At 41.9% G+C, this 20126-nt stretch overlaps 2 protein-coding genes across 2 annotated transcripts; both read left to right on the top strand.

Moving 5' to 3' along the window:
• Positions 1-1834: 1834 nt before the first annotated feature.
• On the top strand, positions 1835-2065 carry EDB93DRAFT_1092040 (uncharacterized protein; the record flags this gene model as incomplete). The annotated part of the gene is made up of 1 exon (XM_041446404.1): positions 1835-2065. The coding sequence occupies one exon, from the start codon at positions 1835-1837 to the stop codon at positions 2063-2065; it is 231 nt and encodes a 76-aa protein (XP_041303799.1).
• A 14912-nt stretch (positions 2066-16977) lies between these two features.
• EDB93DRAFT_1242442 (uncharacterized protein) lies at positions 16978-18762 on the top strand (the record flags this gene model as incomplete). Its single annotated transcript, XM_041452016.1, has 9 exons — positions 16978-17140; positions 17276-17346; positions 17392-17535; positions 17618-17714; positions 17820-17919; positions 17957-18086; positions 18145-18281; positions 18371-18467; positions 18505-18762. 9 exons carry the CDS (start codon positions 16978-16980, stop codon positions 18760-18762), a joined length of 1197 nt encoding a protein of 398 aa, XP_041303800.1.
• Positions 18763-20126: the final 1364 nt, after the last annotated feature.

The following is a 20126-nucleotide window of genomic DNA, read 5'->3' on the forward strand; positions in this document are numbered from 1 at the left end:
GGAGATTATATAATCCGGCGGTAGTACAAAGTATATATAACCTGCACGGACATATCCAAATGATTAAGCGATTCTAGTGCCTACTCAAAGACTCACATTTTTATATTTGTTTCTACTATAATCTAACTCGTATCTGCTCATAATCTTGAAAGGTTATGAGCCCTGTTCATATCGCAAAATGAACCTCACAAACAAAGAATAATCAAAACACGCTGCGCAAATACTCCTATTCAAAATGACTGATCCTAATAACCCTAATCCAAGCATGGATGTTGATGCTCATGCTTCCTTGTGTCCTGCAATAAATCTTGGACCTGTCATGTCATATAAAATTGAAGCCCTAAATGATGTTAACTGGATTACGTGGAAGGAAAGGATTGAAACGATTCTTAATCTTCATGGAGTCCATGGGCATATTGATGGGACCTGTAAAAGGCCCACAACAGACAAAGGCGAGATAGCATACTGGGATAAACAGGACTATGTAGCTCGGACACTCATCTTGAACAATATCAAGGATGATAAAGTAGTCCATGTGTCACGAGCAAAGACCATAAAGGAAGCATGGGAGAACCTAAAAACAATCCATGAGATGAGGAGTCAATCAAGTGTGTTAATGGCCAAACACACCTTTTATGCTATGCAAGTCGAAGAAGGCTGTGATATTACAGAACATGTTACAGAGATGGTGAATAAGCGCAACCAACTCAACACCATGGGGTGCGAGATACAAATGCAGAGTTCAAAGCCATTCTTGTCATGTCGTTACCGAAATCCTGGGGAACTTGGACTGCATCCTATTTAGGGGCGCATGCCGAGAAAATTGAATCTGATAAAATCAAAGGATATACTTCCCAGGAGTTAATCTCCATCATCATCGATGAGTATAAATGTTGCAGGGGTGAGGACACCCAAGAAAAGGTGTTCTATGCCAAAACAGAGAAGAGCAGAAAGAAGCGAAAGATCGAGAAGCATGTTGAGATGCCTAAGAGCCGAGTGAAGTGTAACATCTGCAGATGAAACAATCACTCCACAGATGATTGTCGGTTCAAGGGCTGTCATGAGTACCTTTAACAAACCATTATTCTTTCTTGAATCTTCCTAAGTGCCAATACACAACACGTAAGTCCAACCCTAACCCTTCAGTGAAAATGTCTACCACCTCGGAAATCCCTTTAGCACCCACAACACGTGTCTTCGATGTGACTGATGAAGAAGATGAGTTCTTTGATTGTGAATAGATTAGATTAGATACAATAAGATAAGATATGGTCACGTGATACTTCTTTAATATTCTACGATGTTCTATGGTACAATTCTCTTTTCCTTTTTATGATTGGCTAGTAGTTGTATCTCAGTTTCAATCTCAGTTTCAATAGTTGTATATAGGTAGCATGTCTTGGTCGATAGTTCCTTAGTTCAAACCTCTTGTATCTACATCATTGTAGCAATCCAAGACGTCCTTGATCATTCCTCTTTGTTGTGATAACCTTAGTCCGAGTCCTAGTCTCTGCCCAGTGTTAATTCATTATTGGGTTGTGACAAGGGCAAACCGAAGTGCACATCTTGTGGGAAGTTCGGACACGAGACTAAAGTCTGTTGGGGGAAAGCGGGACAATCATCCCAAAAGCCACATCAGCAGAAAGAGTGTGCCAATATTGCGAGAGACCTGCAGGAAGACGAGCCTATGGAAGAGGATCAGGCTTATGTAACCAAAAATGTATCTGTGAATGAAGATGCCAATGAGCGTGTTTCCTTTTACTCATGGGTGGCTGATACAGCCACTACTTCACATATTGTAAGACAAAGAACCACGTTTGAAGAGTACCATCCAATGAATGGAGGGACCATAAATGGAATCAGCAATGTGCCAGTCAAAGCACTAGGCCGTGGATCTGTAAAGATAAAAACACGAGTCAAAGACAAACAAATCATTGTGCAATTGAGAGATGTACTGCATGTACCAACAGCAGTGAATAATCTCATATCAATAAGTCGACTCAATGAGCAAGGGGGAAGAGCCCGATTTGACAATGGACAAGTCACATTGCTCAATCAGAACTGATGCGCTATAGCAACAGGACACTGAATTAATAGGCTATATATCCTAGATGCTGAAACTATTCAGCCCCAAATTGAGTCAACATATAAAGCTAAAGACTCACTTACTTGGGAAGAATGGCATAAGCGCTATGGACATATAGGTGTCACTGGACTACAGCGCCTAATAAAACAACAGTTAGTAGATGGCTTTGACGTAAATCAAAGTTCACCTATTCCAGAGTGCAAAGCGTGCATACAAGCCAAACACTCTCGAAATCTGTTTCCTAATAAAGCTGAAAAATAGAGCTGAAATACCAGGTGAACAAACACATACAGATGTTTGGGGACCAGCTCGAACAACAGCTATAACGGGTGCAAAATATTATATTAGTTTTATTGATGACTGCACGAGAAGGTGTGTCATCAAATATATGAAATCAAAAGATGAAACCACCGAAAAGGTGAAAGAATACCTATCCTATATTGAAAGACACTGGGACAAACTCCCAAAATGTATTTGCACCAATAATGGTACAGAATATATCAATAATGCGCTAAAGACTTGGTGTCAACAAAAAGGGATAGAATTAGAAACTACTGCACCATATTCCCCCTCACAAAATGGTGTAGCAGAACACTTCAATAGAACATTAATAGAGTTAGCATGAGCAATGCTAATAGCTCATAACTTACCAAAGTTCCTATGGCCCGAAGCAGTGACTCATGCTGCATATTTGCGCAATCGAGCGCATACACGAGCACTCAAAGAGTATACACCTGAAGAAAAGTGGTCAGGAACACGACTGAATGTATCTCACCTACAGGAATTTGGTGTATCTGTATGGATATTAAGAGATGGTCAGAATATATCAAAACTTGAAGCAAAATCAGAATAACATACATTTGTTGGCTTCCTAGACGGGCCAAAAACCATCAAATATTATGATGCATGCACAAAACAAGTAAAATCATCACGAAATTATTGCTTCCTACAACATAAACCTGAAGAAAAAGTCACATCAGATATACGGTGTGAGGGGGAGCAGGAAGAGATTGACAGACCTCAATCTGATGAAGATAAAGGAAGATTAGATGGCAGGCAGACCAGTAAAACTGGTCAATCAAGTGTTAATCTCAAATGAAAGTGAGAACAGGACAAAAATGTACCTGAAGAACCAAGAAGAAGCACCAGAACAAAGATAAAGCACGAGTATCAAGTGCTAAATGACCCACCACTAAAATTAGCTGAACTAATTGATAATACAGACGAAGAAGGGATTACATCATCAGCAGCAGAAATGATATTTTCCACGTTCAATGAGAGTGGTATTGCGCTGGATGATCCAAAGTTGCTAAAGGAAGCGAAGACATCCCCAGATTGGCCACAGTGGGAAAAGGCTGTGAAAACTGAATTAGAACAACTTGAGAATATGGGAACCTGGGAGTTAGTGGATCCTCCCAAAGAACGAAAACCCATAGGAAACAAGTGGGTTCTAGTATGGAAATTCAATAAACAAGGGGAGCTCGTTAAACACAAAGTGCGACTGGTAGCTAAAGGATACTCACAAATACCGGGAATGGACGATGATGACACGTTCTCACCCATCATACGTCTTGAGATGATTCGCGCAATACTAGCATTAGCTGTATCAGAAGATTAGGATATACAGCAAATGGACATGAAAGGGGCTTACCTAAATGGTATCCTTAAAGAAGAAGTATACATGAAGCAACCAGAAGGATTTGAAGATGGAACATTGAGAGTCTTCTATCTAATAAAAACATTGTATGGCCTTAAACAATCAGGTTGTGAGTGGAATATTGAGCTGAATAAACAGCTTGAGGCCAAGGGATTTAGTAAACTGTATAGCGATCCATGCACATACATCAGAAAAATGGGAGACAGAATTGAGATAATTACTGTATGGGTCGATGACCTACTCCTGTTTACAAATAGTACAATGCTGATGAACAAACTTAAATGTGAGTTACAAACAATGTTTGAAATCACTGACCTTGGTGATCCAAACAAAATCGTCACATATTACAGTGACATATTTCCATATTATACGGGTCACCCGACCTACATAATATCCCATATAAGATGGGCCAGCAGACTATGGGCTGATGTTATGTATATCCCCGATGTTGACAGATGGGCCAGAAGGGATATTATTTCCAATGGAGATGGGTGGGCCCATCTATGCTGATATTATATATATCCTCGAAGATGTCGGGTGGGCTGATGTAATGGTTTATTGTATAGATGGGTGGGCCAACGTACAGGGATTATTTTGTACACGGGTGGGCCGAGGGAGCGGTGGAATATATATTATATAGATGGGTGGGCTGATGTAAGGGTTTATTGTATAGACGGGTGGGCTGACATACTGGAATTATTTTGTAGACGGATGGGCTGAGGGAGTGGTGGAATATTCATTATATAGATGGGTGGGCCAATGAAGGGGGATGTTATATAGACAGGTGGGCCAATGGAGGGGGATGTTATATAGATGGGTGGGCCGAGGTAGTGAGATATCTGTCTGAAATTCACAGATTAATGAGTCCCAGATGCCCAAAAACCAAATCCCATTGTGCAACATCCATTCCAGACACCCGAACACCCGAAGCTCGAGACTGGAAACTGGAAACTTGTGAAATGTGTGAAATTTCTATTTCCTTACACCAAACACATGAACACCTGAACACCCAAAGCCTGAAGCTTGAAAGTCCATTTATCAAATCACCAAGGGTCGAGTGCTGATAAACCCGAAGCCTGAGACCCAAAATCCGAAGCCCGGAACCCAAAAACATGTATGCAAAATGTCCATTTTTCATTCATTGCACAAATCACTGAGTGTCAAGTGCCACAATCCGAAACTCGAGACCCAGTACACAAATCACCAAGTACCAAGTGCCGAGGGCCAAACCCCAAAGTCCAAGGCCCAAAACCTGAAGTCCAAAACCTGAAAACATGTATACAACATATCAATATTTCACTCATTGCACAAATCACCGAGTGTTGAGTGCCAAAACCTGAAACTCAAGACACAGTACACAAATCACCAAGTGCCAAGGCCCAAAACCCAAAGCCTGAAACCCAAAAATATGTATACAACATATCAATATTTCACTCATTGCACAAATCACCGAGTGTTGAGTGCCAAAACCCGAAACTTGAGACCCAGTACACAAATCACCAAGTGCTGAGTGCTGAGTGCTGAGGCCTGACATTGAAAGCCTGAAACCCGAAGCCTGAAACTCAAAAACATGTATGCAATATTTCCATTTTTTACTCATTGCACAAATCACCGAGTGTTGAGTGCTAAAACCTGAAACTCAAAACCCAGTGTGCAACATGTCCATTTTTCACTCATTGCATAAAACACCAAGTGTCAAATGCTGAAACCCGAAAGTCAAAACCTGGTGTGCAACATGCCCATTTTTCATTTACATTAAACAAATCATTGGGTGCCGAGTGCTGAGGCCTGAAACCCAAAAACATGTATGCAACATGTTCATTTTTCATTTATGGCACAAATCACTGAGTGTCGAGTGCTGAAACACAATACCCAGTGCTACAAATGGACATGAATTCTGTATTTGTATGTATTATCCATTGATGTAGGGTTCAAACAACTTGGGGATTGTATTGACTACTGAGTGTCGGTACTTCGGACTCAGGACTCACTAGCCAATATAGGCAAAGATAATGAAAAAATGGAAGTTGTTGTCTGAGTCTAGGTGAGTGTATTAGTAGTCTTTTCTTGTCTATCGGTTATCATTTGACCAAGATATAAGCTAAAGAAATCTGAAATGTTGGTGAGAATGAAAAATGAAAGTTATTTTTATGCTTAACTTCCCTTAATGAAAGTTGTAGTCCAAGTCAAGGTGAGTGTATTGGTAGTCTTTTCTTGTCAATTGGTTATTTCATTAGTCAGTACTCAGTACTTAGAAATCAGTACTCAGTACTTGGTTCTGATACTCGGTACCTGGTGTAATGATAGTTGCGGCACTGGGCTCAAAACCTGTGTTTTTGATACTCACATTAAACAGTATTTGTCCGACGCATCCCTGACATTCCGATCCTGATCCCGACACCCAACCCCAACCCGAAAGTTTTGAACCCAATGTTTTTGCATCGGACTCATCCTTCCTATGTCCTGTCTAGTCGTATCTATCCCCACTGGTGCATATTTACTTGTTTTCGCATTATTGAATATTACAGACAGTGTTATTACATGTAAGCATAGACCACTGCACTTTTGACATTTTTCACGATTTTCAGTATCTTACCCTTGCATCCATGATCCAACCTTTTAATACATAATGAGCATAGCTTATATTATTGCCTCTTATGACCAAGATCAGCTCACAATAGGCTGGAGTTTGTGAGCTAGTGTGCATACTTGCCATTTCTCCTGATAAGGGGCCCATACCTTCAAAACATTGAATCTTCATGATCAGAAACCTGGAGTACATTTAAAATATATTAAGTATCATAGACATAAATTTACAGACAAATCCACCAAGAATTGAGTACTGAGGAAGTGAAATAGATAAGAAATGAAGTGTGGGAAACTTCAAAGACCCAAAGCATCGAAAATGGTCAGTGAAGCAATAATAGGACTTTAATGCTGAGTCAACTCATGTTTTCACTATATCCCTTCCACTGTCACAACCCAATAACGAATTAACGCTGGGCAGAGACTAGGACTCAAACGAAGGTTATCGGACGAAGAGAAAGATGAGCAAGTACGTCTTGGATTGCTACAGTTGTAGATACAAGAGGTTTGAACTAAAGAACTATCGACCAAGACATGCTAACTATATACAATTATTGAAAAGGAGATTGAAACTGAGTTACAACTACTAGCCAATCATAAAATAGGAAAGGGAATCGTACCATAGAACATCGTAGAATATTAAAGAAGTATCACGTGACCATACCTTATCTTATCGTATCTTATTTAATCTAATCACAATCAAAGAACTCGTCTTCTTCATCAGTCACATCGAAGACACGTGTCGTGGGCGCTAATGGAATCTCTGAACTGGTAGACGCTTTTGAGGTAGGGTTAGGGTTTGTCTTAGGCGCTGTGTATTGGCGCTTAGGAAGATTCAGGAAAGAATAATGGTTTGTTAAAGGTACTCGTGACATTACCCCCTCTCTAAGGTGAGTGTCATCACAAACGAATGAAGGTCGGATATTCTTTTCTCTCCATTGTTTGAAATCTTCCGTAAACAGTACTGAGCCTTTGATTCTTCGGTATTTTCCGGCTGCAGCCGTGGGATTCTTCTTATGGAACTCCGCTAAAGGAATTGGAGCGTTCTTCAAATTCTCTTCTGGCTCCCAAGATGATTCTTCCTTTGGGTATCCTTCCCATTTCACTAGGTATTGCAGCTTTCCTCGGAACAGTCGGCTATCTAGTACTTCTTCTACAGCAAATTCTTCCCGATCGTCAATCAATTCTGGAGGTGGTCGGTTTGGGGGCGGATGAGGAATTAATCGAGATGCATGATATGGTGTAAGTAATTCTACGTGGAAAACCGGGTGAATCTGATATTTTTCCGGTAATTTCAATTTGTAGTTCACTTCACCGATCTTCTCTAGTATTTCGAAGGGACCTAGACGACGATCTGACAGCTTTTGACTCGGACGACAGTTGTTTAAGATTCTTTGCGTCAAGCCAGACCTTGTCTCCTACTTTATACTGAGGTGCTTCTTTTACTCCTTTGTCGTAGAAACATTTCATGCGCTCATTGACCATCTTAAGAGTATTTTCGGCATCATCTCTCGCTTCTTTCATCTGATCAACTCTCTCATCGGCGGCGGGGATTACGGACATGGAGTTTGGGTGAATCGTGAAATCTGGGTTATACCCGTAGAGAACTTTAAACGGACTGTGACCGGTTACTGTGACTGCATTGTTGTGTGAAAACTCTGCTATTGGCAGCCAAGATACCCAATCATTCTGTCTGTATGACGTGAACATGCACAAGTATTGTTCGACTTCTTGATTTACGTGTTCAGTCTGTCCATCAGTTCTGGGATGATAGGAGGTCGACGCAGACCATTTTGTTCCTAATCTTTTTGACATCTGACCCATGAACTTCGATATAAACTGAGTTCCTCTATCTGAAATCACTTTCTTCAGTGTTCCATGATGTTTCCATACATTTTTCAAGAATAGCTCGGAAATTCCCTTCGAGTCTACATCTTTCATGGTGGGGATGAAGTGTGCTTGTTTTGAAAATTGATCAACGACTACAAATATGCTATCACACCCTTCACTCTTCGGCAAATCCACTATCAGGTCACAGGTGATTGTCTGCCAAGGTCCTTCTGGAACTTCATTTGGCTGTAAAGGTCCCGTTGGTCTACTCGGAAGCACTTTCGTTTGTTTGCACCTATCGCAACCATCTACGTAATCGTGGACATACTTCGTCATTGAAGGCCACCAATAGTTTCTGGAAATCAACTCTAAGGTCTTAGCTCGTCCAGGATGTCCAGCCGGTGGAGAGTCGTGAAACAACTCTAATATTTCTCGGCGGATCTCTTTATCATTTGGAACGTAAACTAATCCTCGGAATAACACCAATCCATCCTCTACATTCCACTCTTCGATTCCTCTGCGCAATTGAACCGGTGCTGCTTTTAGCATTTCCAATGCTTTAGCGACTTCAGGTTCTCGTTCTGTGCATTTTCGTATTTTTTGAAGTAAATGTTTTTCTCCATGCACCAAAACTTGACCTCTTTTAGCAGCTTTTACAGTGAAGAATTCCGGTTTCAAAAGAATGCGGTTTGAGTTATCGTTTTCTACCCCCCCTCTATGGTCTGATCTCCGAGAAAGACGGTCTGCTTTGTCATTAACCACACCAGGCTTGTGTTGGAGTGTAAATTCATACTCTGCTAGGAAAAGACTCCATCTAGCTTGCCTTCTGGTCAACTTTTGACTCGTCATGAAATATTCTAGGTTCTTATGATCCGTCCATATCTCAACTGGGTGAGGTGCTCCCTGCACATAGTGCCTCCACTCTTCCAACGCTCTAATGATCGCTAGTAACTCTTTATCGTGAATGTCGTAATTTCTTTCCGCATCATTCATTGACTTTGAGTAGTATGCTATTGGATGCCATAATCCATCTTCCATCAGTTGAGAGAGAACTGCTCCTGTTGCATAATCGGAAGCATCGGTCTCTATTTTCTTTTTCTTCTCAACATCTGGCATGACTAAGACGGGTGCTTCTGTGAAACGTTTCTTAAGTTCATCAAAAGCTTTCTGTTGTTTCTCCGTCCAGTCCCATTTGACATCTTTTCTTAGCAGATCATTCATTGGTCTGGCTATATCTGAGAACCCAAGTATGAATCTTCGATAGAAGTTGGCAAAGCCCATGAATGCTTGAATATCTTTTACGCATTTGGGAACAGGCCATTTCAATACTCCTTCTACTTTCACAGGGTCCATCGACACATTGCCTTCTTCCACGATCAACCCGAGGAACTCGACTTTAGACTGTTCGAAGCTACATTTCTCAGGCTTCAAGAACAGGTCATTCTCCTTCAACCGTTTCAGGACTTCTCGTACCACCTTTCGGTGCTGCTCCCTATTTCCATTCGTAAAGACCATTATATCATCAATGTAGACGACTACTGTTTTGCCATCTATCAGGTCTCTCAGAATTTCATTCATCATAGTTTGGAAGGTTGCAGGCGAGTTCATGAGTCCGAAATACATCACGGTCGGTTCATGGTGACCAAACGGCGTTTTGAAGGCCGCTTTCCACTCATCTCCTTCTTTCATGCGAATATTGTTGTACCCCCATCGTACATCCATTTTAGAGTACATCGTGGCACCGGTTAAAGCATCAATTAAATCTTGAGATCTCGGTAGCGGATATGCATTTTTTACCATCTTCTCATTGAGCTTTCTATAGTCCATCACCGGTCTTAACTTGCCATCTTTTTTGGCCACAAAGAAGAAAGGTGCTGCTACTGGAGATTGTGAATTTCTGATACGTCCCAGTGCAGTCTCGGTTTTCAACCATTCTTTCAATGTATCCATCTCTTTGGGTGACAACGGATAGGGTTTCGCATTTGGCGGAAGATCGCCCTCATCTTTAAGATCTATCGCATGATCCCACTTCTTTCTTTCAGGGAAGCGCTTAGATTCTTCTTCTGAGAAAACTCCCAGGTAATCATGAAGCCAATCGGGTACCATTTCTTCTACCGACTGCTTCTTCTTAGTAGCTTCTTCTGCTACTTTCTGCTCCGTGGCAACCGAGGCTTTATAACGAATCCATAGTCTCTCCGGACTTTCTTCGTCTTCTATTTCCTCAACCGTCGCCCTTTTCATCGACATATCTTCTTCATCCTCGTCTTCATCGTCCGTAGGAATCAGATCAGGTACATCATCTATCTTTTTTTGTTCTTTTTTCTTTTCTTTCTTTTTTTGTCTTTTTTCTTTTTTAGTTTCACATTTTACAGGGCATCGAGAAAGTGCAAATCGTCCTGCATTCCAGTCAATCTCTGGATTATGATATCTCAGCCAATCTATGCCGATAATAACATCATCGCTTCCTAAGTCTGTAACCATGAAGGCTGCTTTTTCTTCTTCATGATCACCAATCTTTAGACCTAGTTCTGCAAAATGAGTCATTGATCCAGCGGCATTTAGCGATCCATCAATGTTCCTGACTGAAATGGGCCTTAATAATTTACGGCATTTCACACTGTTCTTCTCAACAAACTTCTCACTGATAAATAGTGTTGATGCACCGCAATCCACAAGTGCTTTTACGTCTGCTTGTCGGTTCTTTCCTTTCAACGTTATTGGAATATAAAAATGCTCAGATTTGGATCTAATATGTACTTCTGATACATCTTGGAACGTAGAAAGAATAGAGAAACGATTGTTCGGGTCTAGGTCTGCAGACTTTGACTTCAACCCCTTTAAAAATCCTTGCCTTTGTTAGAAGCGATCCAATCTGTGAACCACTTCGGCGCGGAGTTTTCTTCGACAACTGCAGTCGCTTTGACTTGCGCTTTTGGCGCACCTTTACAGTTTCTTGCTATGTGGCCTTGTTCTCCACAGCGGTAGCAGGTGAAAGCGCCAGGCTTTCCTTGGGGTTTAGGAGATCCCCTCTGCTTGCCAGAGTCCACATCCATAGCGTCACTGTCTTTGCTAGGACCAGCCTGCCTTGAGTTATTGAAGGTTCTTGTGGTTTCCTTGTTAGGGGTCCACCAATTACTCTTCTTCTTTTCAGCGTCTAGCTCCTCGTAGTTACGTCCAATCTGTATGGAGTAATCAATGAGCTTCTTGAGGGTGTCTTTCTCAGACGCTGGAATATGAGCGAGTTGCTCCTTGATCCGGGTTTGTAGGCCAGATCGGAATTTGAGGCGAAGGTCGTAGTCGGAGTATTTAGTGAGTGCAGCCTTCTGCTTGAAAGCTGCTGCATATTCGGGCACTGATGAAGATCCTTGCTTCAGGGTTTCCAACTCCCTGACAGCCTTTCCTTCTCTGTCGTCTTGCCCCCACATTGTCTCGAATTCTTTTGACCAATCTTCAAAGGATATTGGCTTGGTGTCAAGCTCAATAACATATTTCTGCGCCCATTTAGCAGCAGATCCTTTGAGGAAAGACAGGGCAGTTGTAATCTTCTGCCTGTCTGTGATCAATGGCCATTGTGACATATATAATGCCAATTGGGTAGCGTAGACTTCTACGGAGATCGAATCTTTGTCTCCGGTGAATTCTGTGGGTTTCGACAATTTGACTTGCGAAGTGTTGGGTGATTGTGCGAATCTTTCTAGCTTCTTCTTCAGTTCCTCTATTTGTGAGTTTTGGGTCCTGAGTTGAAGCTCCTGTGTTGCGTTTTGTGCTCGAAGCGTGTTGTTGTGATTAAGGAGTTCTTGTGTCCTTACGTACAGTTTGTGTGTTGCCATGGTGATGGCATTCTGTACATAGTTGGTGAATTCCACTGGCATAGCTATGCCTTGTGGTTGTGGTCCCTGAGGTCCTTGTTCTTGGGGTTCTTGGGGGTTCTCAGGTCCCATCTCTGTTTCGTTGACTTCAGCCATAGTGCCAGGTGCGTTCTGGAATCCGATTCACTAATGACTGTTGAAGAGCGGGTCGTAACGGCTCTTCTGGATAGGAAAGATGATGAAAGGGAGAGGGAAAAAGGATATGTAAATGGAAAGCTAAAGGGGTCCCCAGTACTAACTGGATCAACCTCGTCCTTTAGGGTCAAAGGGTTCTTTAGTCAACCCGACTGACACTTCCCTAATTACTAACTAGAAAGAGATACGTAAAACTATGCTTTGTTAAGTGGGAAAAACACTGTGTGCTTCGTGTGTGCTACTTCTCAGTCACCGAAAGGGTACAGGTCTAGGACAAGTTATCACTCTTCCAGCCGAAGCTTACAAGTGCGAGTCTCACTAGAATCCCGTATCTAAATCCTCGTGGTAACGATGGTAGGACTATCCGCAGATGCGACAGTTCCACTAGACTTAACGAAAGGTTCTACGTGCGTATGAAGAAAGATGTAGGTATGAAAGAAACTATAGTAACGTTGAGCAGGCAGGGTCTTGGGCCAGCACTCAAAGTTGTAGTGAGACGCCTAATGTCGTCAACACCTCCGTATACTGGCGGCTGCAATGTAAGGCAGGGCCTGGTATAGGACTACTAACTAATAAAGGCTATTCGTGAAAAGCTCAAGCGAGCAAAAGGATGGGTTTCAGAAAATGATCGCAGTTGTTTAGACCGGGCAATGGAAAACGTGTAATGGCTATCTAAGTGGTTTGTTGGCGATGTGCTCAACGAATCACCTAGAGAGAAATGATGCGAGCGGTATGCGAGAGTCGGAGTCTCCTATAGTTCAAACCTAATGTCACAACCCAATAACGAATTAACGCTGGGCAGAGACTAGGACTCAAACGAAGGTTATCGGACGAAGAGAAAGATGAGCAAGTACGTCTTGGATTGCTACAGTTGTAGATACAAGAGGTTTGAACTAAAGAACTATCGACCAAGACATGCTAACTATATACAATTATTGAAAAGGAGATTGAAACTGAGTTACAACTACTAGCCAATCATAAAATAGGAAAGGGAATTGTACCATAGAACATCGTAGAATATTAAAGAAGTATCACGTGACCATATCTTATCTTATCGTATCTTATTTAATCTAATCACAATCAAAGAACTCGTCTTCTTCATCAGTCACATCGAAGACACGTGTCGTGGGCGCTAATGGAATCTCTGAACTGGTAGACGCTTTTGAGGTAGGGTTAGGGTTTGTCTTAGGCGCTGTGTATTGGCGCTTAGGAAGATTCAGGAAAGAATAATGGTTTGTTAAAGGTACTCGTGACATCCACCCACCCCCTACCCTCAAGGCAGTAGGCAGTATGGGTTCCTTAGGTAGTTTACAATCTATCCTACATATTTTAATGAAATCTTTGGCCTGAATCATCTATAAATGTGACTTTGTAAAAATATGTCTATTGTCACATTTCACACATATGCCTGTCATTACATCAATCCTTCATGGATCTTTCTAAACTATTAGGGCTATTATAATGGACATATATGGGTGTTATTCCAGGTCTCTGATCCCATCACAGGCTTGTCATGTTGGATATCTCAACATAATGTGCAAGTCTCACTATTAATATTCATTCTTTTATCTTTATGCTCACTTACTGCACACATGTACAAATGCACGCCTCATCTTTACATCATTGCTAACATGCCAGACAAATATATAATCCTCATACCTGCATCATCCTACCTCAGTCTATTTGTTCTCAGACTGAGGTATGACTATACATTCATTATCATACTTGACACTAACTAACATTTAACATAGTCTTCCACCAATACACTCACATAGACTTGGACTACAACCTTTATTAAGAAAGTTAAGCATAATAATAATTTTCATTTTTTCATCATCATTTTCCTATATTGACTAGCGAGTCCCAAGTCCCAACACTCGGTAGTCAATACAATTCCCAAGTTATTTGAACCCTACATCAATGGATAATACATACAAATACAGAATTTATGTCCAGTTGTAGTCACGTGTACCGGGTGTTGAGTTTCAGGTTTCGGTACTTGACACTCGGTGATTTGTGCAGTGAGGGAAATATGGATATGTTGTATGCATATGTTTGAGTTTCAGGCTTCGGGTTTCAGGCTTTCAATGTCAGGCCTCAGCACTCAGCACTCAGCACTTGGTGATTTGTGTACTGGGTCTCAAGTTTCGGGTTTTGGCACTCAACACTCGGTGATTTGTGCAATGAGTGAAATATTGATATGTTGTATACATATTTTTGGGTTTCAGGCTTTGGGTTTTGGGCCTTGGCACTTGGTGATTTGTGTACTGTGTCTTGAGTTTCAGGTTTTGGCACTCAACACTCGGTGATTTGTGCAATGAGTGAAATATTGATATGTTGTATACATGTTTTCAGGTTTTGGACTTCAGGTTTTGGGCCTTGGACTTTGGGGTTCGGCCCTCAGCACTTGGTACTTGGTGATTTGTGTACTGGGTCTCGAGTTTCGGATTGTGGCACTTGACACTCAGTGATTTGTGCAATGAATGAAAAATGGACATTTTGCATACATGTTTTTGGGTTCCGGGCTTCGGATTTTGGGTCTCAGGCTTCGGGTTTATCAGCACTCGACCCTTGGTGATTTGATAAATGGACTTTCAAGCTTCAGGCTTTGGGTGTTCAGGTGTTCATGTGTTTGGTGTAAGGAAATAGAAATTTCACACATTTCACAAGTTTCCAGTTTCCAGTCTCGAGCTTCGGGTGTTCGGGTGTCTGGAATGGATGTTGCACAATGGGATTTGGTTTTTGGGCATCTGGGACTCATTAATCTGTGAATGTCAGACAGATATCTCACTACCTCGGCCCACCCATCTATATAACATCCCCCTCCATTGGCCCACCTGTCTATATAACATCCCCCTTCATTGGCCCACCCATCTATATAATGAATATTCCACCACTCCCTCAGCCCATCCGTCTACAAAATAATTCCAGTATGTCAGCCCACCCGTCTATACAATAAACCCTTACATCAGCCCACCCATCTATACAATAAACCATTACATTGGCCCACCCGACATCTTCGAGGATATATATAATATCAGCATAGATGGGCCCACCCGTCTCCATTGGAAATAATATCCCTCCTGGCCCATCTGTCAACATCGGGGATATACATAACATCAGCCCATAGTCTGCTGGCCCATCTTATATGGGATATTATGTAGGTCAGGTGACCCGTATAATATGGGATTTGTCACTGAAGGGGCTCAAATCATTGGCATCGAGATTGACCGTGATTGAGAAAAGGGAGAATTGTTACGACTTGGATGGTATCTGTTGGCGACGCTCAAACAGAGCGTGTGTCGTCAACGGTCGAGGACGTCCTTGGGCTAGCCCAAGGTTAGGGGTCTTACTTGGCGAGGCTTCGGCAAGTAAGATTTGACGCCTATGTCCAAATCGGGTAGCTTATGTCAAGCGGTTGCGAGACGATAAGCTATATCGGCCTAGGCTTATGACACCCGAAGGTTAATCGTAAGATCATTGTTAATTAGAAGGACAGAAGTCCGACTAGTTAACAGGGGCTTTGCTCGTCGACGAAGTCAATGAGTAAAGATCGAGACTATAGGCTTATCTGCGAAAAGCAGATAAGAAGATAGAATATAGACTGCTGGCGAGGCAGAAAGGATCACTCTGGTGAGAGTAGGAGGTCAAGAACCAAGTAGATTCAAGTTAAGGAATATGTTACATGGTAGCGAGTTTATATAGAGGACAGGAAGCGTATTAGTGGATGATAACTCATACTACCAAGAGAAGTAAACGGTAAAGGGTATGACCATAAAAGGAAGGCACGTTCGAGGTGAGACACGGGTGAGCTCTGAATGTGCAGATAAGAAAGTGAGTCAAAGATCAGAATAGGAGGTGAAACATGCAGGGGCACGATCGTGCAGCTGCGGAGCTAAGTATAAGTCGCATGTGCGACTGCGCATTGAGTCAGAGATCAAGAAAGGAAACAGGGCAAAGGGGATGCGTCGTGCATCATATCATAGGTTACCATCCGGACGGTAAAGGCAAGGGGACTGTCCACAGGATCAGTCAGGTGGTGGAACGGAGCATGGATATGCTTTGTCAGCGAAAGGATCCGGCCAGATGTACTGGCTCTGCTGAAGCGACAGGTAGAGAGCGAAAGGGAATGCGAGAATGACAAGGATGACCAGGGTAAGGTCAGGGTAAGGGTATGATGCAAGGGCTGATACGAGGAGGATCAGGAGAAAAATGGTAGGGGCCCAAGCGTCTAGATGTTCTTGTAACAGCCCCACACTTTGCACATTACTTAGCCCTAGTACTTTATTAGTTGTTTGGTGTCCCTCTTTTTACAAAGAGAGGTTTCCCTTTACCAGCTAGCTGCCCTTGGGTCAACAATTTCACTTGCACCCGGGACTAGCTGTGTTTGCTTAGCTTAGCACCAACTTACCACACAGTTTAGATTCCTCATCTTCACCGGGTCTATCTGTGTTTGCTTACCTTAGCATCAACTTTCCCCACAGTTTAGATTCCTCATCTTCAATGCACTGACTATGGTATTGACATGGGCAATCTCCCCACACCAACTGCCCCTCAGTCAAACATTCACACAGAGTTTTTTGGGCCTGGCAATCATCTATATAGGAACTACCACATGGGTCTCAATGGTACATTCATTTGCTGGCTGGTTTCATCTTATTTTTCACACAACAGTAGGCAAACCATGTGATGCAGATGGAATATATCTCCCTCCTGGCACTCCTCCTCCTGAGAATGTAGCCTCAGATGACTGGACACCCTTTTATAGCCATGCAGAATTTGAAACAGCGGAGTTCCTGTAGACACAAAATCAGATGTCAGCAGGTCAGATCAACCAGCTGTTGAACATATGGGCATCTACCCTTGCAAAGTACAACAACTGGCCACCATTTGCAGATCATCGTGATCTTTATGAGATGATTGATGATTTATCCTTTGGAGATGTAAGATGGCAATGTTTCATGGTGGCCTATGATGGTGAGAGACCTGAGAATCCCAAGCCCTGGATGGATGATAAGTATGACATATGATTCCATGACCCATGTGAGGTTGCATGCAACATGCTTTCCAGCTCAGCATACGCTAACAAATTTGACTACTGCCCATATTGAGAATACTCAACGGAGAATGATCAGTATCAGTGGAAGAATTTCATGTCAGGCAACTGGGCCTGGGACCAGGCAGTAAGTACTTGACTTTACTTCAATAATTACTCAATCCATGTCTAGGACGAAATTGCTAAAGATCCAAACATGCTCAGCTCGACATTCATCCCTATCATCCTTGGTAGTGACAAAACAACTGTTTCAGTTGGTATGGGGAATAATGAATATTACCCGCTTTATGCATCAATTGGGAATATTCACAACAATGTTTGATGAGCTCATCATGATGGACAAGTAATTATTGGGTTTCTCGCTATGCCAAAAAGTATGTCAGAGTAAACTGTTCTAGCTGATTTACCGTCACAACACATTCATCCATTCTGCACTCATGCCCGCATGCACAGCTACAAAAGAACATGCTGACAAGCCAACCTTTCAAAATTTTTGTTGACAACTATTTCATTCGTCACTCTCAAAGATTCTCAGTTCACTCAAGCTGGGCATGACAACACCAGAAGTCGCACATTTTGGAGATGGTCACTACCAGTAAGTTATATATGGGCTAGGACCTTACATCACAGACTATGAGGAGCAAGTACTATTGACATGTATTGTTCGTGGTCGGTGTCCTAAGTATGTATCTATCATTTTGTATGTTTTTTTTATCTTGTAACTAATACCTTTACAGATGTATGGCACCTTGTGCCGATCCTGATCAAGACTTGTTGTGTTGTTGCTATGAATACATGGAGGCACTTATTGAAGAAGGTCCCTTGGGTGATTTGTGGAATGAAGCAGGGATAGTCCCAGAACTTGTGGTATGTCAATTGGCACGCTCTTCACAGGTCATCAATACTAATTATTTCATATCAATAGCCATTTACAAACGACTTCCTCCAAGCCGATATATACCAAATGATCTCACCTGACATCCTCCATCAGCTTATCAAAGACACCTTCAAGGACCACCTTGTGAAATGGGTCAAAAAATACCTTAGAAATGTTCATCTGAGGTGATGCACAGAGCAAATTTTAGATGATATTGATTGCAGGTAAGCTTATCTGGTGTTTATATTATATATGATCACTCATTGTATCTTAGGATTGCCACTGTGACCCCATTTTTGGGCTTGCAACAATTCCCTCAGGGACATAGCTTCAAGCAGTGGACAGGAAACGACTCTAAGGCCCCGATGAAGGTAATACGTGCATTTTTTGAGTCTTACCTCACCATAGAACTTACTAATTCAATATGTCTATTTGCCCGCAATTGAGGGTCATGTACATACTAATATTGTTCGCACCTTCCTTGCACTCCTAGAATTTTGCTACCTCATTTGCCACAATATCATCACAGATGATGTTCTAGTTGAGATTGAAGATGCACTCTCATGCTTTCATCATTACCGCAAAATCTTCAAAACATCAGGTGCTATTCCTACCTTCTCATTGCCTTGTCAACATTTGCTCAAGCATTACATACAAAATATATGACTTTTGCTGCGCCCAATGGCCTCTGCTCATCAATTACCAAGAATAAGCACATCAAAGTGGTCAAAGAGCCTTGGCAATGATCGAGCCGTTTTTACATGCTTGGTCAAATGTTATTGATCAATCAATGGCTCAACAAAATTTCAGCAGCACAAGTTGCATTCACACATTGAGGGATGTTGGCTGGCACCTGCCTCTCAGCAGCTATGAATGCCTTAGGTAAGTCACCTGGTTTATACTAGTACAAGATGTCCTAAATGCTAATGTACATGACACTTCCTGCAATGACACTAGCAACTGCAACCACAACTGACAAGGTTGGCGACACTGCAGATGAAGATACAGGAATGTGGATTGTCAGTCCCACGGGTGGCGCATCCAAGCATGCTATCATTCACGTCAACACTATCTATCGTGCTGTACACCTCATTCTGGTGTATGGCATGGAGTTTTTACCTCAGGGATTCAAATTTCACAATTCCTATGACACATTTCAAGCTTACTATGTGAATAAGTATGCTGACCACCATGCATTTGAGATTGTGTTTTGACAACACTTTATTTACAATAGCTATTGTACGCAATTTGAATGTATACTACTAGTTTCTCTCTGAACATGTATTATTTCTCCTTTGCACATCAAACTCTCTTAGCCGCCTTGGAGAAAAATAAACAAAAATGACTTATTACTCCTTAGATTGATTTTTGCACCTTATCACTTGTGACAAGGTGAGAAAAGTGACATAATAACAGAAAATACTTACAAGGTTTTACTGATGTAGTACTTACACAAGCCCATCCATTTTCCTTTGTTTCCATTGGCATCGGTCTTGCAAACAAACCATTTGAGATCTCTATGACAAGTGCCACATGTGATGGTCCACTCTGAGCGAGGTCTGTCAGGCATAATTACAGGACTGAGCAAGTATCAACAAGGATAGGCACAAGAGCAGGGATAGAGGAAGATTAGATACACTGGATTGTTAATGAGGGCAGGAACAAAGGAAAATGACAATGAGCAGGGGTCTGGGAAGGGTATTTATGATAAAATAACTCACATCTGATTGGCCCACCATCAAAATACATTCTCATGCGCATCATCTGTGAATTCTGGACACTGTCTGATTTGATGGTCTACAGGATGTATTCAGGATGCCTGCATGGTGGGTGGGACAGGTGGTGCCAGCATGGACAGATGGACAACTTGACCTTTTGAGATTTCCAGCTTCTACGGGCTTGCAATATTTAAGACAGGTTCGAATGTCATGCAAAATGTGAACATAATATTTAATGTATAGGTTGTCGTCTAAGCAGATGTAAAATTTCAAATATTAAAGAGATCTTGCATGACAAGAGAAATATAAAGC

Source organism: Suillus bovinus (genome assembly GCF_016758785.1).
Source record: "Suillus bovinus strain UH-Sbo-P2 chromosome Unknown EDB93scaffold_69, whole genome shotgun sequence".
NCBI lineage: Eukaryota > Fungi > Basidiomycota > Agaricomycetes > Boletales > Suillaceae > Suillus > Suillus bovinus.